The 26,123-nt window shown below is 44.7% G+C and overlaps 3 protein-coding genes across 15 annotated transcripts in view; 1 reads left to right on the top strand and 2 right to left on the bottom strand.

Moving 5' to 3' along the window:
- CETN3 (centrin 3) overlaps nt 1-754 on the bottom strand; it is a 195,439-nt gene extending 194,685 nt beyond the window's left edge. For 6 of the 13 annotated variants that reach the window (XR_009461093.1, XR_009461091.1, XR_009461092.1 and 3 more), the window contains exon 1: nt 612-749. Coding sequence is in view for 8 of the 13 variants with exons in the window: in XM_019483251.2 (XP_019338796.2) it covers nt 612-628 (17 nt within the window). In the remaining 5 variants the exon portion in view is untranslated. Of the gene's footprint in view, nt 1-611 lie in introns of all 13 variants that reach the window. The other 7 variants (XM_019483235.2, XM_019483229.2, XM_019483243.2 and 4 more) reach the window with 5 other exon arrangements.
- Nucleotides 755-9,895: 9,141 nt separating this feature from the next.
- On the bottom strand, nt 9,896-22,416 carry MBLAC2 (metallo-beta-lactamase domain containing 2). The gene is made up of 2 exons (XM_006263751.4): nt 21,846-22,416; nt 9,896-12,673 (listed from the first exon to the last, which is right to left on the bottom strand). The coding sequence occupies exons 1-2, from the start codon at nt 22,414-22,416 to the stop codon at nt 12,288-12,290; spliced, it is 957 nt and encodes a 318-aa protein (XP_006263813.4). The 3' UTR covers nt 9,896-12,287.
- Nucleotides 22,417-22,798: 382 nt separating this feature from the next.
- The window catches only part of POLR3G (RNA polymerase III subunit G), a 31,517-nt gene continuing 28,192 nt past the window's right edge, over nt 22,799-26,123 (top strand). Inside the window, exons 1-3 of the mRNA XM_019483265.2 lie at nt 22,799-22,888; nt 23,778-23,821; nt 25,664-25,718. The gene's annotated coding sequence lies outside the window, so the exon portion shown is untranslated. The remainder of the gene's footprint in view (nt 22,889-23,777; nt 23,822-25,663; nt 25,719-26,123) is intronic.

Here is a 26,123-nt window from a genome sequence, read left to right as displayed (position 1 = left end):
AAACTTAGTGGCGGGGAGGGGGGGAGAATAAGCCCTGTTAGCCCCAGCCTTCTGCCAACTACAGTGCAGAGGTAAAGGAGAGACTGCTTCAGCTGGTGTAAATGAGAGCAGCCCAAAGGCTGCCACACGGCTTCAGTAGGTTAGAGCGTGGTGCTGATAAGACCAAGGTCACAGGTCTGACTCCTGGCTGAACCAGGTGGTCTCCCGAAGCCCCTTCCTGCCTTGCTTCTCTTCAGTCGCTTGTGAAGCAGTTTGCAGTTGGCCTGAGGACAGACAGCAGGAGGGCAGCTCTGGGGACATCCTCCACGCGGGCCTTGTGCCGTGGGGGGGGGGGGGACCAAAACCGCCGCGCTCAGGAGTCTGAAGCGAGATTAAGGACGAGCTCGTGCCGCGCCCACCCGCCCCCATGGCCAAGGGCGGCCTGGAAGGGACCCTGGCAAAGTCCTGGAGCACAAGCAGGTGCTGCGCGGGGCACTTGACAAGGATGGAGGCCGGAGCTGGGGGAGCCGAGGCCGAGGACCGCGGCCCCTGCGAGCTGGGGATGCCAAAGTGGGGCACTTGCTTCTTCACCCGCCCGGCCAACAGCAGGATCCCCGGGCCGCCATACCGACCTCAAGGCCAAGCTCATGGTCCCGCCCCCGCTGCCGGCCACACCAGACCGGGCCGGGCCTCGCTGGCTTCCCCCGCCGCCGCCGCCGCCGGGACTCGGGCCCAGCAACGCCGCTCCGGCTTCCCCTTGGAAACGCAACACAACCAACCCCTCGCGCCCTGCCACAGCTACTGCTCCTCTGATTGGCTACACCGCAGCTTCTTCCCGCCTCTCAGCGCGCGCTTCGCGCTGGCTGGCTCACGCGCTTGTCAATCAGCCGGGCAGCGTTGGAGCTGTTGCTGCGTTTTTACCCGTCATGCTTTGTGGCCCCGGCTGTTGGCAGGGAAACTGGCGGTACCATTGTGAGGGGAGGGGGGAACGTGGAAAGAGACCGGAATAGTTCTAGCGGCGCGGCTGCGCATTGGCAGGAGCCAGAGCGAGCGCCACGGAGCCCCGCCCCTCCGGGGTGTGGGGAGGAAAGGGCGGACGGGTGGTGAGGGTGCATGGGCAGCGGTGTTGTCTGGTGTACGGTAATTACCGTATTTACAGGATAATGTCAACCCTTGTACGATCAATAATATTAAAAGTGTTCGAAGTGTAAGGATATTGGCTATCCAGAGCATGGGTCTAGAGGCACAGGCAGACAAAACTCTTGGTGCGGAGGCGATATCTATTATTAGGCCAACTGAATAGTTGCAAATATATATTTGCAAGCTTTCAGACCCAAACGCCCTTTGTCAGGGAAAGGACTGTGAGAATTCAAAGACTGTAACATTTCTCCTGGGTAGAAATGAAACTTCGTATTGCACAGGAGAACTAAATGATGGTATGGTTCTCCTGAGTAGGCAAGTTCACGTATAAAAATGTTCACACAAACTAGGCGCAAACAAAGGTTGGCACAAGGTGTTTCCCTCAGGTGTCCGACCGTGTGCAGGTTGCTGAATTTTGCTTCTTTCTTGTTAAGTTGTTCGTGTTGCACAGGGGATCTAGAAGGTGGTATGCTCATGCCTTTGTTTGAGCCTGTTTGTATGAACCTGTTTGTTTCGGGCTGCATCAGGTCCAGACCTTACACACAGCCCAGCTCAGTGTCCTGCATGAAGTGAATTATCTGCATCCAAATGAATGCTTTGCCTTGAATCAGTCATGGCTAATTTGAGTTTATTGCCTTTCAAGCCTTGTGTGTAAATGCCTGGGCCCCACCTGTTTTGCTGCAAGTCATATCCCAGCCTAATGAGACTTTCATCACACCAATTGTCTGGTTTTAGCCTAAGTTACCTCCCAAGCTACAAAACCCTGGCTCATAACGAGGACTGTGAAACACAAAACTAGTAACACCAGTCTGCAGCAAGGAGCTGAGTGAGAACGTGTCTGAGGCTAAAAACAGACAATTGGTTTGAATCAAATTTGAGCATCTTGTTTGGCAGCAAAGCCTAGATCTTACAGATAGACAAGCCTATTGCCCCATGGTTAAATGCCATAGCAAGGAAGTTTGGCACCCAGGGCAAGCTCACAGTGGCAGCCTGCCCTCGCCCCACATGGATCTTGTGCAGGGGTGCACACAGTGGCGGGAGCCGCACCCTCTTCTTCATGCCCCCCTCCCCCAGATGAGCCACTCACAGCTCTGTCCTGCACCCCTCCCCGGCTGGGCAGTGCCTGCCCCAGTCCCAGCCCTGCTCCTTCCTCACTGGGGAACCTCGATCTGCCCTCCCATGCCCCTTCGCTCCCCCTGCCCCTTCCCTCCCACAACAGATTCACCAGCTCTCCAAGCTGGATAGTTGACAGTGCTCTCCAAGCTGCCGGGATGGCTGCGCGCATGCACGCGGCACTTATCAGCCACATCAGCCAAAATGTTTTGAAATATTTATAACAAAATATCCACCCGCAACTTGCCTGTTGGCACCCCTTCGCTTCAGCACCCAGGGTGGTCGCCTCACTTCCCGCCCCCACCTTTCCTACAGTACTGCCCAAGGTAAGTATGTCTAAATTAACACTTTGCCTCAGAAGAATCAGGGCTCATTTGAATGAATTGCTATTTAAGCCTCATGTATTAAAACTGTACCACATCTGTTTTGATGCAAGTCATATCCTGGGCTAATGCGTGCCACATTAAATTTGTTGTCTGTTTTTAGTCTTATTTCACAGGCAAGGTAACTGAGAACTTGGAAGGACGTCACTTTGGGCAGATCTGGCCTCAGATGTCAGAGTCAAGACCCTTCCGCTTGACCAAAGAGCCTTTCAGAAGGACCAGAGGAACCCAAGTGGTTCTATTATCTGCACTAACACTAGGGTGGTTCTGCATCATCCCTTACAGCTAGACCGAATATAAATATTCATGGTTATGCTTCTATAGAAAGCAACCTGGGACTAAATCCATAAAAAGGTTTAGTTGCCATTGGCATTCACAACAGTCCCAAATGATTATCTAAAAGTGGACCTTGCAGCAATTACAAAACATATTTCTTCCTTTTTTGCCTGCATCTTTTAATTAGATAGTCCTGGCACTCTCTTGAGAGGTGGTAGATCTGTTTGAAAATCTTTGCTCTGTCCCATTTAAGGTAGGAACTTTTACATGGGTTTTTCCATATCCTAACCTAACCACCAGGTTACTGGGTATGGAAGGTTTAAAAAAGTTCTCTTCTGCTGAAGCTGTTACACTTAGTATAATAATTAATTTTTTTTTGGTCCAGGGGGAGAGAGAGAAAGACTAAGCAAAAGATTAACCAACATATTATGGGATGTAGGAAACTCAGCTTCAGACCCTGCTCTAATAAACCTGCAATAACCTGTTGTTTAGGGAATGTATCAGGAATATGGGGAATCTAGGTTGAAGTCTAGAGGTGGAGATTTGAAAACAGCCTCTTAACTGAATGACCTAAACACTTGTGTAACACCAAACTCTTTTTCATTTGGTTTATTTTTCTCAAGCGATAAGGCTCACCAGCCTTAGGTTGGTGATAACAGGAAAAGGTTCAGAGCTGAGATTCCTAACTTGAAGTTATGTTAAGCACCATTCACCCGTTTAGACAGTTCAATGCTCAGGTTGCTGGTTTCTGTTAAACTTATTCCTAGGTACCTAAGTCTCCCAATCCTTACCTGTGTGGCTGGGTACCTAAGAATGAATCACTGCAGTGTCAAAGACCATCTGTAAATGTAGTTCCTGATTGTTTAGCACAAGCAATAGAATATAACATCTAGGAATCCTAGATTTATTTTTCCTAGATGATCCGAAAAGAGGCGCTGTTACATTTAGCTATTTGTGGAGTCAGAAATATAAACCTAGAATCCTAATGCTCAGCATTCCACTGCTGTGTCACACATACCTGTAAAACCCGCTAACAACCTTGACCTGGTGGGAGCTGCCCTATGTTTCAAATAATAGCATATCTCATTTCTCCCACCTCCATTATTTTTAAACTTGATTTGAGAGAGATGCTTGTGCTATGGATCAGAGATTACATGTTCTCAAATGATCCATTTGAGTGTGAAAAACTGGCTGTATTTATAAGTTAGTATAAAAACTCTCAACTAATTGCTGGAATGATTTTATATTGTAAAACTGGATTTAAAAACATATGTTATTATTGTGGTTACATTCATTGTACTGTTTAGTTTTTATTATTTGTATTTGGTTAAGTGAAGCTGTTCTTTAAAGTATAGGGTAAGGCAGTAGTTCTTGCAGATAGAAAGCAATGGGTAGGAGGTTTTGCCAACATATGCAGAAGAGTCTGTTTGTATAAGCGCCAGAAAGCTCAACAACTTGATCTCAAATACTTGTCTTTCCATAAAGTAATAATCTATTTTTATAGGTGTACAATTAACATAATTGGTGGATCGGATGCCTCATGGTATTGCTAATGAGCTATATGGTCTTTCACTTGTAGATCATCACTTGAAGCCTGCCCAGTACAGCAGGAATTGAACATTATTGAACATAACTTCTCGGCCTCTTGAAGGCTCAGATCAAGTATAGTTTGTCAGCCCCTTTATGAAATTACTTTGGTGCCTGCCATTTCCACACCCATAAATTTGTGGTGTCTCCTGCTCTTGAAATTTTATCATGAGTTTAGTGCTGTTTCTGTTACAGCCCTAGTTCTTGGAGATCAGCAACTGCGTGAAAGTTATTTAATTGGGGCAGAGGGGAGTAAATTCCAGTTTTCAAGGTTACAGAAAGAAATGTGACAACCATGATCAGAGTGTACTCTCAAAGTCAAAGTTCTACAGTAATAAAACAGAGACAGACTGCAATTATTTATTTAAATTGTAACAATCTAATTATATTGGGAGTGTAATGGTCATATCTATACTGGTGTAAAAAGTAAACTTTCTTCAAAGAACTTTGATTCCCTCCAGCATCTTTTTAAATGTTACTGTTTTGCCACTTGTCAATGACAACTCTGGGAACAGCATCAAGATTCCTGAGATAGGGCTGTAAATTGCACAGATGTAGGGAGACCACTAGGTGGTGCTCCTTTTGCCATTTATTCAGCCACTTGCTATGGAAAAGACTAGTGAATCTTAATGGACAGTTGCATTTTTGCTATTTAAACTTGTAGCTAACAAATAGTAAATGACTAATGTGTTTCTATAGGAAGATATGAATAACCACAAGATACTGTGCATTGGTTTTATTTACTTCGCAGATAGATTAATTGATTTAAAATAGATTTACATTGCATAATCCAGAACAATCTACATACACCTGAGCTAGTTAACTTAGAAACAGCCAACTGTAAATGAGCGAAGTCAGGCTTTGGAAATAACCTGAAATTCCAGACAGGTTAATTTATACTGCTGAGAAGCCTAGATTGTTTCCAGTATACATGCTAGCTAGTTTAGTTATGTAGGGCGCAGCATATACACAACCTCAGGCAAGAAATTAACTGGCCATGGCTTCATGTGATACTTGAACCAAATATGATTAGAAGTTCAAATAAGGCTGAATTGCCATTTTCCAAAAGGGTTATAATTCTGCGTGCTTTGGCAATTCGTAATTCTATATGGTAGTAAGAAGTGCAAAATATCATGCAGAAATCATAGAATCATAGAAAATTAGGATTAAAAGGGACTGCAGGGGTCATCTAGTCCAACTGCTGCCCAAAGCAGGACCATCCCCAACTAGATCATCCCAGCCAAAGCTTGTTTAGCCAGGTCTTAAAAACCTTCAAGGATGGAGATTCCACAACCTCACTGGATAACCTGTTCCAGCGTTTTACTATACTCCCAGTGAGAAAGTTTTTTCTAATATCTAACCTAAACTTCCCTTGCTGCAACTTCAGACCGTTGCTCCTTGTTCTGTCATTTGCCACCGAGAACAGTCTAGATCCATCCTTTCTGTTAGCACCCTTCAGAAAGTTGAAGTCTGTTATTAAATCCATGCTCAGTTTTCTCTTCTCCAGGCTAAATACACCCAAGTCCCTTAGCCTTTCCTCATAAGTCATTTGTCCTAGTCTGGTAACCATTTTCATTGTCCTCCACTGAACTCTCCAATTTGTCCACATCCTTTCTGTAGTGAGGCCCCCAAAACTGGACACAGTACTCCAGATGTACCCTCACCAGTGCCAAATAGAGGGGAATAATCACTTCCCTCAATTTGTTGGCAATGCTCCTACGCCCAGTTTGCTGTTAGACTTCTTTGCAACAAGGACACACTGAAGCCCCAGGCTGACGAGTCTGGGAGGTAGGATACTTGCCAGTGGTAGTGCCACAGACGGACTTGAACGATTGAGCTTTGCTCAGTCGATAGAATTTGGAACTAATTTGGCCCTAACAAAAAGAGAAAAAAGAAGGAAAAAAACCCAAGGGCACACTGCTGGCTCATATTCAGTTTATTGCCCACTGTAACCTCCAGGTCTTTTCTGCAGGGCTGCTGCTTAGCTAGTCAGCCCCCAGCCTATACTGGTACATAGGATTATTCTAAGTGCAGGGCTTTGCACTTGTCCTTGCTGAACTTCATGAGATTTCTTTTGGCCTAATCCTCCAATTTGTCTAGGTCTCTCGGAATCCTAGCCCTACCCTCCAGCATATCTGCTTCTCCCCCCAGCAGATTTGCTGAGGGAGCCTTCCATCCCCTCTTCCAGGTCATTGATGAAGATATTGAACAAAAGCCAGGACTGACCCCTGGGACACTCCACTTGATACTAGCTGCCAACTAGACATCAAGCCATTGATCACTACTCTTTGAGCCCGACAATACAGCCAGTTTTCTATCCACCATTAAAGTCCATTCATCCAACCCATACTTCCTTAGCTTGTTTGCAAGAATGTTGTGGAAGATTTTATCAAAAGTAGGGCTTTCAATTAATCACCATCAATGTGCACAATTAACAGAAGCACAAATGAATACTTTAACATGTTAAAAAAATTAATCGTGCATGTTGTTTTGGAGCATCCAGGCTCCTCTCTGCCACCATCACCACCACCTCCAAGCAGGGCAGTGGTGGCAGTGCAGAAGAGCCACAGGGCAGTGCGGGCTCTAGGCTGCTGCATCAGGAAGGTGGCGGGACACACGCACACACACACGCACAGTTTAGAGGTGCACTGATATATTGGTACCATATTGGGATGTCCCATACAGGTGCACAGCCACAGCCAGGAATGCAGCCTGGTAGCCTGTAGCACAGTGCCCGTCAGCTAAGTCTGTGGAGGCGAAGTGGCAGGGGGAGAGGGAAAGGGTGGGGGGTCAGATCGAGGCCCCTATGGTCAGGGAGGGAGTGGGGCAGGGGCTGCAGTGAATGGGACCCCAGGGCTGGGGCGGGTTGCGAGACAGAGCTGCAGGAGGCTTGTCCGGGGGCATGGGGGGAAGGGGAGGGCAGCTCCCTACCGCTGCGCACACCCCTAGGGGAGGCATGGGAGATATGTGCCCCCCCCAGATTTGTGCATGGGGCAGAGGTGGGTTGGGGCTCTACACCCTGCTGCTTTTGCTCTGGGAGCTGCATGCCGGCCACGCTGTGTCCCCTGCCTGCCCAGCAGCGGGAAGCACAACGTGATGTTGTGGCTCCCGCAACAAAGGCAGCAGGGCACAAAGCCCTAGCCCACAGCAAGCAGCCTGCCTCTGCCCCACACACAAAACCAGGGGACACATGCCCCCCCCCTTCTCTGTGGGTGTGCGCAGCAGTGGGGAGCTGCCCCCTGACCCCAGACATGCCTCCCATGGCTCTATCCCACAACCCACCCTAACCATGGGGTCCCATTCACCCTAGACCCTGTCCCTGCCATGCTCCCTCCCTCATTGTGGGGGCCTCGATCTGCCCCCTCGCCTCTTCCCCTTCCTCTCCACAGACTTACCTGCTAGGCACTGCTATACATGCTGTCAGGATGCATTCCTATAGGGGTACTGTATTTCCAGTTTCAAAAAAGAGGACACCTATAATGGGGGGCAGGGGGTTAATATAATTATGGGGGAGCAGTGATATACCTATGCCCTGCCCCTGTCCCTCAGTCCCAAGCCACAGCCCCCCCCCCCCCCAGCCTTGCTACCCCTCACTTCTGACCCACAGTACCTCGCATCCTGCCAGGGCATGTAGGGGTCTCCCCTCCCCAAGCTCCAGACCCCCCTGTGGGGACCCCCCCAGGCTCCAAACTCCCTACACATACCCACAGCCCCCCACACCTTCACAAATTCTTCCCCCACACACACTCCCCACACCTACTTCCCAACCATACAAAATACCTGTGTAATTTTGAGTTTTTAGCTGTGTGATTAAAATGATTGTGACTAATTTTTTTAATTGCGCAACTAATCACAATCATGCTTTTTAATAGTTTGACAGCCTTAATCAAAAGCCTTGCTAAAGTCAAGGTATATCACATCCTGCATCTATAAAGTCAGTCATCTCATCATAGAGGGCATTCAGTTTGGTCAGGGACAACTTGCCCTTGGTGAATCCATGCTGACTGTTCCTACTAATCACCACCTTCTCCTCCAAGTGCTTAGAAATAGATTCCTTGAGGACCTGCTCCATGTTTTTTTCAGGAATTGAGGTAAGGCTGACCAGTTTTTTTTAAAGGTGGGCACTCTCTTTGCTCTTTTCCAATCTTCCAGGACTTCTCCTGATTGTCACCAATTTTCAAAGATACTAGCTAGCAGCCCTGCAATCACACCAGCCAACTCCTTCAACACCTTTAGGTGCATCGTTTGGCCCCATGGACTTACATACATCCAGCTTTTCTAAATAGTCCCTAACCTGTTCTTTTGCCACTGTTGGCTGCTCACTTCCTTGCCAGACTGTGCTGCCAGGTGCAGTAGTCTGGGAGCTGATCTTGCTTGTGAAGACAGAGGTAATAAAAAAAGCACTTTCTGCTCCAGCCTTTTCCACATCATCTGTCACTAATTTCTCTCTCCTATTCAGTAAGGGACCCACATTTTCCCTGATCTTTCTCTTGTTGCTGACATACTTGTAGAAACCCTTGTTACCCTTCATGTTCCTTGCTAACTCCAATTGTGCTTTGGTCTTCCTGATTTCATCCATTTGCCTGAGCAACACTCTTATACTCTCCCTTAGTCATTTGTCCAAGTTTCTACTTCTTGTAAGCTCCCTTTTTGTGTTTTAGTTCATAGATTATATCCAGTTCAGTTATTCACACACAAGCAATAATACTGAAATAACTGTAGTATCTAGGTAGTAAATACAGTGATCAAGAAACACACAAAATAATTTGAATGGCTAATTTCTTTGACTATAAAAACCTGTTGTTTCTCTCACCCATGGCTTTCTTCCTTTTCCGCATCCCCCTTTCTCCTTTCTTTCCCATGTTCATTTTTCATTTCATTTTAAGTATTTTTCTGAGAAAAATTGTTTTGCTCTTGGACTGAGGTTCACTTGACTACTTCTCATAGGAGGTGCCAGAGCTCATAATTTAGTGCAGGTTAGTACTACTTGTACAGATATTCATTCTTGCAAGAGCCACAATTCTCTTTGTTTCTGGTCTGGGGAAGCACAATAGTGTTTCTCCAGTGCTCCATTCTCTCCTCTTTTCCCCCTCAGCTGGTGATCCCAGTCTAGAGAAAGTACAGGGAACAGAGGAGAGAAGGTGGCTCCTGGCTGTACCTGTAGTTTCCTTTCCTGTTAAGATTTCTTGTGGTGGGAATGTCTTTGCTAGAAATTACCATGTGTTCATACCCAGAGCCAACACCAAACCATTTTTTAAAACCATATTTAGTACTATTTTTCATGAGTTTTGCAGCCTCAACCTATGAAGAGTAGGCACTAACAGTGTAGTTTACAAAAATATGCTCTTGTCCCTGAGCAAAGATCTTACTTTTTCCATTTTAAACATTTTTCCTAACAAAATAACAACTGGACACCATTAGGAGTATAACACTTTTATTATAAGTATCCATGGCAAAATGATGCAATATTTTTTTTTCCTTGAAAACTGTGACATATCACTAAAGTCTTGATAAATGACAGACTAATTATTTAATTTTTTGATCTTCATAATTCGTCATAAAATTCTTTAAACTACTAAAAACAACTGAATTAACACAACCAACATCTTAGAGTTCTTACAAATAATAAGTCAACACAAGCATAAATATTGCAAAATTGGAGTGTTTAACATAAAATTTAAATATTCAAAGTAGTGTTAAAGGGACACTGTCAAACTCTTACGGTTAAAATCTGACCATTTCTTTAAAAAACTGTCTGAGAGGGAAATCCTCCACATATTTTATATCTAGACTATTTGCTTAGTGTTCTATTTCTTGTAATATAAAAATAAGGACTTTCAGACCCAAAGCATCACTTTCTACTCATTCTGGAGCAGCAGTTTACTAATAAAGTCCATTCTGAATCTGCTTTTATATTCTGAAGCTGTGTTTCTGGTTAGGTAAAAGTCCCATTAGCTTAGTTAGGAAGAACTTGACTGTTATTGATTGCAATATATGCTCATTGACTTTACTGGGCACTTTGCCTGTGTCAGGATTTGAGAATTCTGTAGCTCTGAAGTAGTTGATGCCAGGATGCAAATTCTGACTTTAACAGTTTTGGACAGCTTTTCTTGGTAGCTACTGAATCACAAAGTTCACAAGTCTCCCATTCTAATAGAAGCAGTAACTTGTCCAAATAATTTAGAGCAAACTGTGGCAGCCACACTATTCTTCTTCAGGCATTCTGAATTTGCTGCTTCCCGCAATGGGTCTCAGACTGCCAATCCTTCCAACTTCTCAGAATATTTGGAGTGCAATGCAGTTATCAGTAATATCAGAGCTGGAAGAAAAGCATGCTTTGTGGCCCTTTACCTAATGTCTCCCTCTACCTCCCAGGTTTTGCCTTTCTTTTCCTGCTCAAGGAAGGAACATATAGATCAAGTTAAATAGTTCTTCCTAGACTAAGCTACAAAACAAAACTATCAACCAAATGAAATAACTCCACCATAATCATATCAAAGTATTTGCATTGCCACAGAAAAAAAACCCAAGTCATGCTATAATAATTAACGTGCTCTGACTAGCCAGACATCCGCTTGATTTATCCTGCTCACATATCTATGCTGTTCAATCTAGCTATATCACACATTTGTTTGTCTTTCAAGTACTGCTTTTGGTAAAGGATATATAAAATAAACACATTTGGTACAATGAGCCATAAAAGGAGGCAATGATTTACCTAAGATACTCAATATAGCACAATTCTTGGAGAACAATACTGGTTATTTGATAATTTGTTTCCGAGGAGGCTATTCTTTCTGCCAGAATCTATGTAAAATGAGAAGGTTATAGGTACTTTCTGAATAGAGCACAAAATACAATTTGTTATGAACAAAGAGAAAAACTTCTCTTTATGAAAGGAATTCTCAAACAAAGCAGGTGAATTTCAATCCACTTATAATGAATGAATGAAATTAGCTAAAATAGAAAAACAAAATTTAACAGAGTAGAGCCAATTGTTTCAGGAGAGTAAGATTTATATGTAAAATTATCATACAGTGTCCTTTCGAAGAAGATACATGTATATTAAATATAAATCTTTTAAGTAATTATGCACATATAAACTTTATTTAAACAATTTTTAAAATAGCACACATTTCAATTTTAATAAGCAACTAACAATATATTTTACCATTTTTCATCAATGCATTTTATCTGGGTCTGGAACAAGAGACTCAAATGCAATGCACTTTACTTTTCCAAAAAACAATAGATACCGAAGCATTCTAATAAACAAACAATCAACACTAAGTTACAGTCACTTTCACAGGTAAAATGTTAAACATACTGGATTACACATCCAGTACCTATAACAATGGAATGTTACAGTGCTCTTTTCAAAGACAGCATTAAGAGTTTAATTACATTCCAGTCATTTAAAAATACTTCAACTACAATTCAACATGTAACCAAACACCACATGAAAGAAGTTGGGTTGCAGGCATGAATGAAAAACCTTTTGTTTTGGCATATCAGAATCATATAAAAAATAAAATATTTCAAACTGCAGTCAAATGGCATTCATAATAATCCATGTGCAAACATGCACTGAAAAAATAGAAATAAAAGATGGTAGCTTTGGTAAAAGCTACTAGTTTGTTAATTTTTTTATAATAGAAATAAAGTAGGCAAAAATAAGACTATTTATGGCTCGTTCATTATCAGCATGACTTTTCTTTAATATTGCACACTGCTCATTTGTTGTCAATACTAACTTTCAAAAGCCATTTTGGTTTCAATAGTTTGTTAGATCAACAAAATGAACTGCTACTAAGAAGTGAGTCTAGAATTTGTTACACGAAGAGCTAAACTTGCAATGGATCTCATGGCACAGGTAGAAACCTTGTGACAAACTCCAGCTTTTTCAATGTAGTTGGAAGCTAAGCGATACAGCCTTTCTGCTCCAAATGTGTTAAAATGCCCTGGAAGCACCTTCTCTACAAGACCTCTGTCCACCAATTCTATAAGACGCTCACAGCTTGCAACATAGTCACTTATCCTGCTGTAGGGAAGCCAGTCAATCATTGATCCATCATATACAACATCTCCACTGAACAATATCTTCCGGTCTCGGTCATGTAAACAAATACTTCCTCTTGAATGACCCGGCATATGCATGACAGTGAGCTGTCGATCACCAAGGCTGATCACATCTCCTAAAATGTACATATATTAAATAAAAAAAATATACATTTATTATTATATATAGCAAATCAGAACAAAAGTATATGACTTCTGCAAATGGTTATAAAGTCTAAACATGAAGAAACATAAGTAGAAAGAAAACTCTAAAATTCTTTTAGTTTCCTAAATTTGCTTTTTTTGGCTCTTTTTCAAACAGGTCTATCAAAATGTATCCTTATTTTAGTCCTTTCTAGATTTCAGAAATTATTTGGAGATCTGCAGTGACAGAACTTAAATCAAATGAAGCAAGAGTCCTTCCAAACTGCACCCTTTGTAATACCTTGGTCCATAAGAAACAAAAATTAAAAGGAATTTGAAGTGGTAACTATTTTAGTTCGCATTCAAAGTAGGCTTTTCGAAACACTTGTTTCACTATCTCTGTAACTGTGGAAGTATTTTAAGTGATATGGCCATTACACTAATAGAAGTTTAGACTGACGGAGAAAAATATTCAGCTACCATTACTTGTAAGTTGTATTTATTTTATATTTCTGGTTACTTTAGGAAGATTTATAATCTTGAGGCCCAAAGTGTGGGGAAGAGGGAAGATGTGGTTCAAAACTACCTCTGCACAAGCAGCTGATCAGTGTATGACACCAGATAGTTCCAAAGAAAATTCCATCCCATCCTTCCTGGCCAAAATAAATGGATATTATAATACTACAGCCATGGTAATAACAATAGTGAAACTGATTTAAAATAAAGGGGGTGGCTAAAAACTTCAGAATCCATTTCAGAGAACTCCAAATAGGAGCGAAGAGTAACAAAACAAATTGAGCCCTGGTAACCAGCTATTATTACAGCAGTTACAGGCTTGCTTTTCAAGAGAGTTGTGTGTCTACCACCCTTCTTGAAATCAGTGAACCTGAGCATACTCCCCCTGCCACACCCCTACCCCCCCCATAAAAAGTCAGATGCTAAAATAACTGTGTTTTATGTTGTAGCTGCTTGGGTTACAATTATTATGCTGCTATGCCAAGCCAAGTTTGGAATTGTTACCAACTTCAGAGACTTTCTTGTTTTTAAACTTCAAACTTATCTGATTGTGTTGTGTGTGCATGCTTAGTACAGGGAAACAATCTGTTCTCTCAACTTTTACATCTTTGTACCAAGCAGTAAGTTTTAAAAATATTTGGGGGATGCTTGCCGAAAAGAAACGTCGTAATGGCTGAATTAATACAAGTATAACAGCCTTGAATACTGAGGAAATTATGCAGAGGATGCCTAGTGTGGTAAACCAGACAATAGCAGAAATTAAGAAAACTGGAGCTGCAAATCAAGCTTTCAAATTGCTCCAGAATCAAAGTAACGCTGTACTAAAAAGAAAATAAAAAGACAATCAACACATATATGCAAACACAAAAACAATGGCATACAGCCAGTATTCAAAGAGAAGGAAATCACAGAATTCAGGAACAATCATCAAGAGAGATAAATGAAAGACAGCGCTGACAGCTTTACGAGCGCTTGTGGTGCTTGGGCCAGGTGCCAGATGATTGGAAGATAGCCAATGTGGTCCCCATCTTTAAAAAAGGGAGGAAGGAGGACCCGGGCAACTATAGGCCCATCAGTCTTACCTCAATCCTGGGGAAACTCTTTGAAAAGATCATCAAGGGGCCCATCTGTGATGGGCCGGCATCGGGGATGATGTTCAAGGGCAACCAGCACGGTTCCATTAGGGGCACATCATGTCAGACCAATCTGATTGCCTTTTACAATCAGGTCACAAAAGCGTTGGATGCAGGTGTCGCCGTGGATGTAGTCTTTCTGGACTTCAGTAAGGCTTTTGACACTGTTGACCACCTCATCCTCATTAAAAAACTAGGTGACTGTGGCATCGATGCCTACACAGTCAGATGGATTGCAAACTGGCTGAAGGGTTGTACTCAGAGGGTGGTGATGGATGGGTCATATTCGACCTGGGGGGAAAGCGGGCAGCGGAGTCCCCCAGGGCTCGGTCCTTGGGCCCGCACTGTTCAATTTCTTTATCAGCGATTTGGACGACGGGGTGAAAAGCAACCCGTTCAAATTTGCTGATGATACCAAAATGTGGGGTGAGGTGGGCACGCTGGTAGGGAGGGAAAGACTGCAGCAAGACCTGGATAGGTTGCAGGGGTGGGCTAACAGAAACAGGATGCATTTCAGTATGGACAAGTGCAGGGTGCTGCACTTGGGCAGTAGCAACCAGCAGCACACTTATAGGATGGGAAACTCCCTTCTTGAGAGCACGGAGGCAGAAAGGGATCTTGGAGTCATCGTTGACTCCAAGATGAACATGGGCCGACAATGCGAGGTCATGGTCGGCAGGGCTAACCGGACCCTATCGTGTATCCACAGGTGCATCTCAAGTAGGGCCAAGGATCCTCCCCCTCTATGCGACACTGGTCAGGCCACAGCTGGAGTACTGTGTCCAGTTCTGGGCACCCCACTTCAAGAGGGATGTGGACAACATTGAGAGGGTCCAGAGGAGGGCCACCTGCATGATCCCGGGACAGCAGGGCAGACCCTACAATGAGAGGCTACGGGACCTGAACCTGTTCAGCCTTCACAAGAGAAGGCTGAGGGGGGACCTGGTGACCGTCTATAAACTCACTAGGGGGGCCAGAAGGGTTTGGGGGAGACCTTGTTTCCCCTAGCGCTGCCCGGGATAACAAGGAATAATGGCCACAAGTTGTTGGAGAATAGGTTTAGTTAGACATCCATAAAAACTACTTCACAGTTAGGGCGGCTAGGATCTGGAACCAACTTCCAAGGGAAGTGGTGCTGGCTCCTACTCTGGGGGTCTTTAAGAGGCGGCTTGATGCCTACCTGACTGGGGTCAATTGAGCCCAGTTTTCCTCCTGCCCAGGCAGGGGGTCAGACTTGAAGATCTACAAGGTCCCTTCCGACCCTACTTCTATGATTCTATGAAAAGGCAGACAAGGTTCTTTGGGTGAATCTGATATCTTTTATTAGACCAACTTAAATACTAAAAATTATTTATGTTGGTCTAATAAACAATATCAGATTCACCCAAATAACCTTGTCTGCCTATATCCTTAGACCAACATGGCTACAACCTACACCCACGTAGCCCTGAGGAAAAACGAGAGATATATCAGGAGCAGCAGAAAAAAAGAAGGATAGAAAAGGCCAATTAGGCTAAAAATAAAATTTTGGATGGGATGACAAAAGTGAAAATGCACTAGAAGTTTCAGAGACTGTGATTTTTCTAAATACAAAAACTAACCTCAATGAACTGTTATAGTTGACAAAGAACATATCCAGGCTAGAACATTCAAAGAGCTAAGAGTTCTAATTTGAATGGAATGCTAAACATTAGAGGCGCACCTATACATCAGTCCAATATCAGATCAGCGCTGACATAAAGAAAACTGACTGTATCAGAAATCAGATGTGGCCAATAATTTGGCTGATAAATGGCCTGTGTGGCGTGCAGCCACAGTGCAGCACATAGGCAGTGAGGAGCAAAGCCCAGCAGCTTGGAGAACTGTATCCAGCTGTGTCCAGCTGGAAAGTCTATTGTGGTAGAAGGGGAGGGGAAAGGAAAGGGATGTGGGGGGGCAGATCAAGGCCTCTAAGGTAAGGGAGGGAGTGGGGCTGGGGTTGGGGCAGGCGCTGCCCAGCCAGGGCGGAGCAGGAGTGGGATGGAGCTGTGGCTTATCTGGGGGGCACAGCTCATGCTGCTGCATGCACCCTGGGAAGGCCTGGGGGGTGGGGGCTGTTTGCCCCCAGATCTGCACGGGGCGATCTGCAGCTGCGGTCAGGGCTCAGCCTGGCTCTTCCTGACAGGGCTGGGCCAGACCGGGCCGGGCGGCAGTGCTGGGAGGGGGTTTTGGGGAGGTATAGCAAATTTTGGGGTGGCTGCAACCCCCCCCCCCCCCCCCCCCAGTGCCACCCGGCCTAGCCTCACCTTCCCAGGCCTGCTGCCCCAAAAATCTCTTATCAGTGCACCCTTACTAACCATGCTTTGTTGCACATATTGTATATTATAGCACGCACTTCTTATTCGACAGTAAAATTACTATTTTCCATATATAAATATCAGCATACTACAAACATGAAAATGGCTACATTGGTGCTGTTAGAAACTTAATATTCTGATTCTTCTGTGCTTGCTCTCTCACCATTCAAGATATACAAGGTTAGTTCTTGTACTTGAATATAACTTTAACGGTAGGAATATGTAAAGAGAGATGTGGGTAGTGTTCTTATCAGAACAAAGAAAACGCAAAGATAATGCAAAAATACCACATTTTAACATGCACATGAAAATGTATTTTTGAAAAATCTTACTTTAATATAATAGATTTACTTGCAACAACTGAGCTGTTTTTGAGCATTTGTTTGAAGGAAAAAAAGTAATGTTTGTTTCAATTGTTTGAACTATGGAATGGCAAAAATTATCACCCAAACACATGGGAAATGAGTTTTCACCCTTTCAACAAGCTCTCATACTGTTAAAAAGTGAATAGATCAGGGTGCCCAGCCCTGGGCCTACAGGCCAGATCTGGCCCATGGAGCTGCCATCTAGCCTGTGGAGCTCCTCAAAGGTCCAGAAACATGGTGGAAGCAGTGGAATTGCTGCACCCAGCAGAAACATGGAAAAGCGGTGGCAGTGTTAATTGCCACACCCTTGCTGTAAAAATCCCAGACCCTGAGAAGCCCCACTGGCCAGATAACATGGCCCACCATGCCAGATCAGGCCAGTGCTTAGTGCGATTGAGCCTCATGTGCCACTCATCCAGCCTGCGGGACCAGAAGGTTGACCACCACTAGAATAGGTTAAAGTTTTTTTAAAGGTACTTAAGAAGTAAAGGGACAGACAAAGCATGGATAATTTTAGCTCCTAAAATTTGAAACATCAAAAGGATGTGAATATCAACTAGAACTTCATACTATCATTGCCAATAGTGACTAACATTTAGAATCATTTAAGTTCTAACAATGAAAGTCTTAATATCTAAAATTTCATCCTTGGTTAAAAGGTATATCAGAAACTGTTCACCTTTTCACCCTACCTTTCCACACACACATGCTAAGCACTTACTGATTAAAGCCAATGTAGGAGCTGCAATTGTCTGGTACACAACCATAGATGCCATCTATCTAGTAGTTCTTCCTACTCCTCTACATAGTCCTAATTTCCAACCCATTCCTGAAATTACGTGGGGTAATTTTGAAACCTAACAGGAAACTGAATAAAAACTTTATTTTCTTATGAATCACTCACTGTATTGATCTTTAAAAGGGCAAGCAACATGCATTTCAATAAAGAAAACTGCCTGACACCTCTATGGCTTATAAGAAATAACTAGCTGAAGGTCAGTTATTTCATGGCTCAGAGGCTTGCGTCTTTCAATCAGGCCCATCAATTTCTCCAGCTAGTCCATAAAAACCAGGGGATAGCTACTCCTTGTCTTCAAGTAATAAGATAAACATGTTAGAAACTCATTCTGCACTGGCAGGAAGACAAGAGTAGGTGACTAATGAGCATTTTTATTTCTAATTCTAAGATCCTATAAGCATTTCCAGGGTTGGTAAAATGCTTAATATGACCTTCTATATTTTAGTACCTGTATTCAGATGTTTCGTAAATTTTGCAAAGTGCTGCTGGTTTTTCTTGTTTTGTTTTTTAGCTTTGAGAGTCTGCAGTTCAATCTTGTAAGAAATTCATAAACAACATAAAGATCAACATCCTAAAAGTTACCACAAATAGTTCCCTGTCAAAACAGTTCAAGGAATAAAAGTCAGCACTGTCATTTAAAATATAATAAAATAGAACAAAAACAATCTAGTCATTCAAATAAAAGGAGTAAGTGTATATTCAGGTTTTGACAACAAATTCAGACAAGAGGATGAGAAACAGCTGAAACAGAATAAATTAACACTAGATGGCATATTACAAAGGTGCCGAACAAAGAAAGCAAAACAAAAAAACAGTAGTCAACAGGTGACTACCGAACTTGTAATAAAATTTAACACACCTGAATGACTCCTTTACACTTTCGTGAGATAAAAATGTTGTTTCTTATATGTAGTGGGCAACTCACATAAACCTTTACTATCATCTAAATATTTTAAAGCTAAAACCTTTAACGTAGAGATGCCTATATCCCCAACTTTATAGAGCCAACAACTCATTTCTGTAGTGAAGACCTATTCAAAAGGAGGAAAAACTGTACTGCTCTCAAGGATTTTTTAACTCTAACTTTAATCAAATATTTCTCCTGTACATTTTATAAATATTACCTAAAAGAAAGAGTTACCTTGAGTTTCATTTTGATTTTATCAAAATGAACTGAAGAACCTACCCTATATCATGCAGTAAAACAACTAGATAATTTTGAAATAGTCAGTGCTACAGCAATCTAGGTTGGCCTATATCCATGCTGATGTTTGAAAATATATCACAAATAAAACAACACTATTTCTTATGGTTGCTTTTATTTCCATACTATAAAAAGGGGTACATTAGTGCCATAAGAGAAGAAAAAAGGGTATCTGGCTCTCTCAGAAATCTTCACAATTAAAAAACATCAGAAATAGAATTTCTTTAACTGCTGAGGTAACGTTAATTGCTTCCTTTGCTTTAGGATCAAACCAGAGAAAACATATCTATAAACAAATGTGTGCCTGTATCTGCTGGATTCTTTCAGTATGGGAGAGGGAACCGAAATGTAAGTCTCAGATTTTCCTTACCTTTGTCATCAAAAAATAGCTGAAATACTGAGTATACATGCATATAGTTGCATTAATCTCTCTTAAGACATGAAGGGACAGACATAACCATACACTCAATAGAAGATTATCATCCTGTCTGGTCCAAATTGCTGTTGACTGATAGAGAATTCTCTCCTTGGGTGCAGATTCTATTGCCCATTAGTGAAAAAGCTTCCTGTAACAACCCTGACAAACTGGAAAACCACACAATTCCTGGCAGTCATCCCCAGCCACTGATTTGCCTGCTTCCCACGGGACAACAAAGTAATGTTTTTATTTGACTAGCTCAAGGAAAGTATTATTTTCTTTGTCACTTCCACAGAGAGATGAAAAATTAAGATTCTGAAGAGCGTTGAAAATGTTTGTCTTCTACATCTAGTAACATAATTCCCTCCAATACACCCGATTCATAATTTCCTTCAATACACCTAATATGCCTGATCTTCCACTACCCAATATCCGGAGCAGCTGTTTACATGTTGTGGTATAAACCATTACCAAAATCAGTATTCTCCACTGACTTGAGGTTGTGACATTTTATTTGTTCTTTGCACTGCTGTAAAAGGCCAGATAAGACCAAGGCAGAAAAGAATCAGGTCTCTAATCTGGAAACTAAGACAAGTTTGTGCCTACGTGCTCTACAGAGATTCACTACAAACATACAACTTGATGCAGCCATTATAACTCTGCTGATCAGGTAACAGACATCAGTGAAGTAGATGCCAATATAATTGCCATTCTTTATATTTAAAGACTATATACAGCAAATACCAATAATGCAACCAGAAACTATCCTGGTATGCATTCAGATGCATATAAACGCACCCCAGCCTATATGGCTGATATTAGATGTAGAAACAAGAACTGCAGTAAATGTCCAAGAGGTGTGGGCACACAAAAACACAGAGGCAATACATACAAACTTCTGACAGGCAACCACGCAGGTGCACTGCCCTATGTTGAGACAGATGTGCACTGTCCCTGTGTGCAAGTGGGACACACAAGAGGCAGCAGCGCAGGGCAGCACCTTATACACTAACTCATTCAAGGCATAGAGCACTAGGTGCAGAAGGACCCTGCAGGGGCACATGAATACCAGCAAAATGGCCTATACGGCTGGTGTGCCTGTGTATAGGGGCAACTGCTCCCGGCAGGCTCAGTGCCCCGGGACTGGATCAGTGCTTACCTGGAAGCCCAGATGTGTTTGCACCTAGGTGCTGTACAGACAAGGTTATTTGGGTGAATATGATATTTTTTATTAAACCAGTTAAAGAGTTGGAAAATTGTTCTTTGCAAGTTTCCAGGTACAAACACCCTTCTTCAGGCACTGGGAGAGTCTGGCATTTCTTCATATGCTGTTCTGCGTGGAATCCAACTGGTCTAATAGAAGATATCACAACTCTTGGGGAGGTGATTTATTTTGCAACGATCTAGGTGGTCTAGTAAAAGATATTGCCTCCCCAAGGGTTGCAGACTAACATGGCGACAACCTGTTTTTGTTTTTTCATAATTTTTGTATTCCAAGCCAAATTGGCCAAAGCATTTCCAAATCCGTGAGTCAGTCCAGAACCCAAAGTTGCCTTACTATCGGCAAATATCCTCCACCCCCACCTGGGGCTTCAGATGTTCCCAAATCCTTTGGCGGGCATCCTGTTTGCAGGCCCAAGCCCAGAGACTTGGGGACCCTGAGTTTTGCTTGCCCTTAGCTATAAGACCCCAGGAGCAAGCTAGGGAGGAGTCTCTCATTTCCATAAAGTAGGCATAAAGCCCAGGTTAACTGTGCATTACCTACACGGGTACTACCCCATGCCAGCAAAGCAGTCTTTCCTGAGTGCGACTAGGAAGCCATGGTGGTGATCGTGGTATTTCCCCTAGGTAAGCACAGACTATGCCTGATCTGAGCCCACAAGAAGCCAACAAGCCACGCAGCTACAACCTGTACCCCTAATAAAAGATACCCTACTGACCCCAAGGACCTCGTCTGCCCACGTCCTTAGACCAACACGGCTACAACCAACAACCCTAGGCATAGGGCTACCAACTCTCCTTCAGTCCATTCCCGCAGGTGTTATCACCTGACCTCATGACATTACTGACTTGACACCAGGAAGGCACACGCACATTACTACTACATTTTAGACACCAGCAAAACTACTAGATACATCCGATTCAACATTTAATAATATTAATGTTAACGCATTCCCTCTGGTTTCTCTCCCGGGTAGCAGTCTCCTGGAGGTTTGCATCCAACTCCTGCAGACTCCAGGGCGATCCTGGGGGGCTGGCACCCCACCCAGGTGCTCTCCCCGTCGTCCACCAGACGCACCGACCCCTTCTCGGCCCCCCCACAGCCCGGGGGGCAGGCGCGCCACCCGCAGCGCCGCCCCTGCCTCCCTGCAGGCCGGGCCGGGCCGTACGCACCCTCCTGCAGGACGTGCGTGGGCTGCACGGGCGGGACGCGGAAGCTCCGCGCGGTCCAGCCGGGGCCGGGCGGCCGCACCACTTCGCGGTCCGACAGCCACGTCACCGCCTCGTAGTTGTCGCCGCGCTGCAGGGCGCCCGCCTCGGCGCCGTGCACCGCCACCTCGGCGAACTGGTGCAGGCCGCCCGCGTGGTCGAAGTGCACGTGGGTGGCCACGGCCAGCAGCGGCCGCCGGCCCCCGCCCGCCGCCTCGTCGTCGGCGCCGGCCTCCAGCAGCCCGGCGGCGCGGAGGTAGTCGGGCAGGCTGCGCAGCCCCAACCCCGTGTCGATGACCACGTCGCGCTGCGACCCGCGCACCAGCCAGATGTTGGCGCGGTTGCCCGACTCGTAGAAGCGCTCCTGGATCCAGTAGATGCCGCCGCCCAGGGCCTTGTGCGCGAACCACTCCAGCGCCGACATCCCGCCTGCCTGCCTGTCCCCCTTCCCCGGCGCGGCGAGGGGGGCGGGGCCGGAGGTGGTGGCTGCGGGCGGGCACGGCCCTGCCCACTGCAGCAGCCGGGGTGGCCGCATGAGTGGCGGCTGCGCTGCCGCCTGATGCAAGGGGCGCAGCGCTGGGCGGGGGGCCTCGCCTCGCTTCGCCTCTGGGAACAACCCCCGGGCGCCCTAACGCCGGAGCTCGAGGCCGCCTACCCGGGGGGAGGCAGCGTCCACTGGACTCCTTGGAGGGCTGCTCCGCTCCGGGCCGCCCTTCCAGATCCCTGGCTTTGAACCTCTGACCCCGTTCCCTTCCCTGCTTTCCTTTTACTTTGCTCCAAGGAATTAGTGGCCGCTGTCTCAGTAGCCTCTTTTTCTCCGGGGGCGTTGGCCCACGACCCCTTCTCGCAATAGCAAGTGGGCCGGTGGGTGGAGGGACGAAGCCGCTTGAAGTTGAGGCTTTCAGATCAAGTGACCAAGTGCGCGGGGCTCATTTGCCCGTGCGGTGCTCTGGGCAGGTGCCCCTGGTGTACTGGTGCTCGCGGTTGCCTTGCAAACGTGGGAGGCGGTAAGTGGCCAAGTCCCTGGCAAATGACTCTCATCTTTCAGGCCAGGCCAAAGTGCTGATCTGTCAAAAGGTTTTGTGTTAGGGTAGCTTGTGCCTGTTCCCAGGTTCTCCCAAGGGGTTCTTCACCAGTGGGTGCCTGGGGCAAAAGGGAAGGGCCTTGCCACACATTCAAACAAAAACTGGATAGAAACCAGCTACAGACTTGTTACACATTGTCAAGTGCTAACTTTATAGCGGGTTGGCTCTCTGTAGAGCTGTGTAGTCCTTTTGATTGTGTGATGATTACTTTGCACGTGTGGTGGGTCTAATTTATTGCCTGATTCACCAGTTAGTTGTGTGATAATTACTTTGTGCTTGTGCTTGGTTTTACTTTGTGTGTGTGTGTGTGTGTGGCGGGTCCAAATGTATTGTGCAATTCACCAGTTCGTTGCGCGATAATTACTTTGCGCGTGTGGCCTGTCTTGCTTTGCACATGTGGCTGGTCAGAATTTATTGTGTGATTTGCCAGTTAATTGCATGATAATTACTTTGCACTTGTGGCCAGTCTGGCCACACCTACAATGTAAGTCTAAATTTATAGTGCAATTAACCTGTTCATTACCTAATATGTGTAACGTGTAGCAGGGGCTAAGTGGTTAATTGAAGTGATTTTTGTTGTTTTTATTTTTTTGGGCTCCCATAGGCTTAATTGTCAATCTGAAAAACCTCTTTCTGAGTGTGCACAGAGTGATATTTGGTGCCTCTGCTGCCGCTTTTAGCTTTCCAGAGCAAGCTTTAATGGAATGAAAACTGATACGAATTTTAGCTTAAATACTCCTCTTTGGAACTCATTTTGATCAGCTATAAAACTAAAGATAACCACATGTTTTTGTTTCTCTTGCTGCTGCAGAAATCCATGAACAGCAGCAGAGATAAAAGAAGCACATTCACAAGGTAAATTGGTAACAACTATTTCCTTTCCTGCAGCATCTTGGAGCCTTCGTGGTGTCTGGAGATCTGGCTTATGTACAGTTATTACATTTCTAGCAGCTAGAGTATATTAAAAATGGAACTGGGAACAGGATGTTGGCAGAGGTGGTTCCAGAGAAAGCGCAGTGGTTCTGTTGCACTCCCCTCCCACCCTTTCAAACCACACTGTGGGACTAGCAGCCAGGGACATTTTTAATTCCCTGAAGCAGGTAAGAATCCCTATCCCCCTCTTTCCCTCCATGCTTAGTGGTATGTCCACTTCACCCCATTCCCCTTCTTCCCTGCCTGCTACTATCCGGGAATAGGGGAAGCTCCAGAACCTCTCCTGCCCCATTCTAGCCAGGCTACATGGAAGTCAGGCTTAGCAGGGGACAGCAGCAGTGGCGGTGGGTGGGTTCCCCCTCCCTGAGCTTGTTCCTGAGTTATCAGGGAACACTTAGGGGACCTTGCACAGAGAGAGAACCTGTCCACTGCCACTGTCTCTGGCTGAGCACAATTGGAGTGGGGCAGGAACAGCTCTGGAGCTCCCCTTGTCCCCAAGGTCAGCTGGGGATAGCAGCAGCTTGAGCGGGGAAGGAATGGGAAGGCAGGAGAGGTGCTGTTAAGCACAGGTAAAGGGAGGGGATGCCAAAAGTGGGTGTGGGGAGGCAAGATTCTTACCTGATTTGGGGACTTAAGAAAAAGTCCTCAGCTGCTCTTCCCACTGTGTGTCCTACCCAGGGTACAGCCACCCCTCTAGTGCCAGTCGCTGGTCCCACACCCCTCTTTACAAAATCCTGGATCTGTGTATAGCTAGGGACCACAATCCAAGCTGTCCGTGTCCTACCCCCCCCCCCCCCCCAAGGGCTTGGTGACGAAGCTTTTTACGTGGACAATGGCATGTTTCATTTTCATGTTGTCCCCTTAATAAATTTTTGGTAATTTTTTTCAAGCCAGGTGTGTGAGACTTGATAAGAGGAGGTGTTTGGATAAAGCAGGTATTGGTGTATGTGGGTGGGATGAGTATGGAACAAACAGAAACTGAAGGAGTAGAGATAGTGGCAGTCACCTTTCATCAGCTCCATCAGGTGTGAAAGCTGCTTGCTCTATCTTTCAGATTCATATCCGGCCACCATTACCCATGCTTTTGTAACCTTGAGGCTAGATTAATACTTTAATGCACTCTATGTGGGATTGGCTTTAAGGACCATCCGGAAGCTGCAACTGGTGCAGAATACAGTGGCCTGCTTTCAGACATGGCTGGGTCCCCAGGAGCACATTACTCCCATACTTCCAGAGTTAGTACTGGCTTCCTGTAGTTTTCTGAGTGCAATCTGAGGTGCTGGTCATGACCTATAAAGCCCTACATGTCCTGAGTCCTATATACCTAAGGTAGGTAAGACCATTATGATCCCTAAAGTCAGCCGAGAATAGCCTCTTGCAAGTACCATCAGCACATCAAGTCTGCTTGGCCAAAACACATGGGCCAAAACATCATTCTCAGATGTTGCTCTTCAGCTCTGGAGCTTTCTCTCCCTTGACGCCTCTAGAGTCTGCCGCCATTTAAAGGTGGCATAGGATCTTTTTCATTTGGACAAGAATTTAGCAGGTGGCATTCAGCTGTGTGTATTATTTGGGGAATTGTTTTGCTTGATTAATTTTTATGACTGTCTTTGTAAGTTGCCCTGAGCTTTTGTGGGGAGGGCAGTGGCATAGAAATCAAATAAATAAATGAAGTATAGGGGAGTGGAGGGAGACTTAACACAAAGAGAAGGAACAGGCTGTAAATATAAATAGTACATAACAGTTTATTCCTTTAAATTGTAGGGGACTGTGGCACCACAAATATTTTTCATGCTGGCTTAACCCTCAAGGGCATCAGGTATTTTTTCTTTGTTTGTATAATTTTAAACCTCTAAAATCTACCTTTCTTTCTCTGATATCACCCCTTGCCCCCACCAAAACCACCCGCCCTGAAAATTCATTTTAAGGTTGAAAATAATCAAGAGAGATTTTGTTATAAAGGATAACTTACTTAAGGATGGGTTATTTGAAGCCTCTGTTTTGTGATGCTAGTGTCATGTCAGATGTTCTACTCTGCTCTCTAGCAGGGTTGTTATATGGGCCGCATACAGTATTTGTAATATCTAAGCATCTCTACTGATTCAGAAGATTATATTTTATTTTTAAAGCATTTGGAGTTAACCTTTTAGGAGTTTAAATGATCAGATCTTTGTCATACAACAGTGATGGAACTTCTGTTCCCCATCCCCCACCCCTGGAGCAC

This window comes from Alligator mississippiensis, chromosome 3 (genome assembly GCF_030867095.1).
Source record: "Alligator mississippiensis isolate rAllMis1 chromosome 3, rAllMis1, whole genome shotgun sequence".
In the NCBI taxonomy this organism is placed as follows: domain Eukaryota; kingdom Metazoa; phylum Chordata; order Crocodylia; family Alligatoridae; genus Alligator; species Alligator mississippiensis.
This window is presented reverse-complemented; position numbering and strand designations above follow the sequence as displayed.

Bases quoted from the DNA above. Each gene is read 5' to 3' on its own strand.
- MBLAC2 (XM_006263751.4), bottom strand. From the start codon at position 22,416: ATGCGGCCACCCCGGCTGCTGCAGTGGGCAGGGCCGTGCCCGCCCGCA. The intron at 12,674-21,845 runs GTGCGTACGGCC...TGTACATTTTAG, and splicing joins CACGCACGTCCTGCAGGAGG to GAGATGTGATCAGCCTTGGT.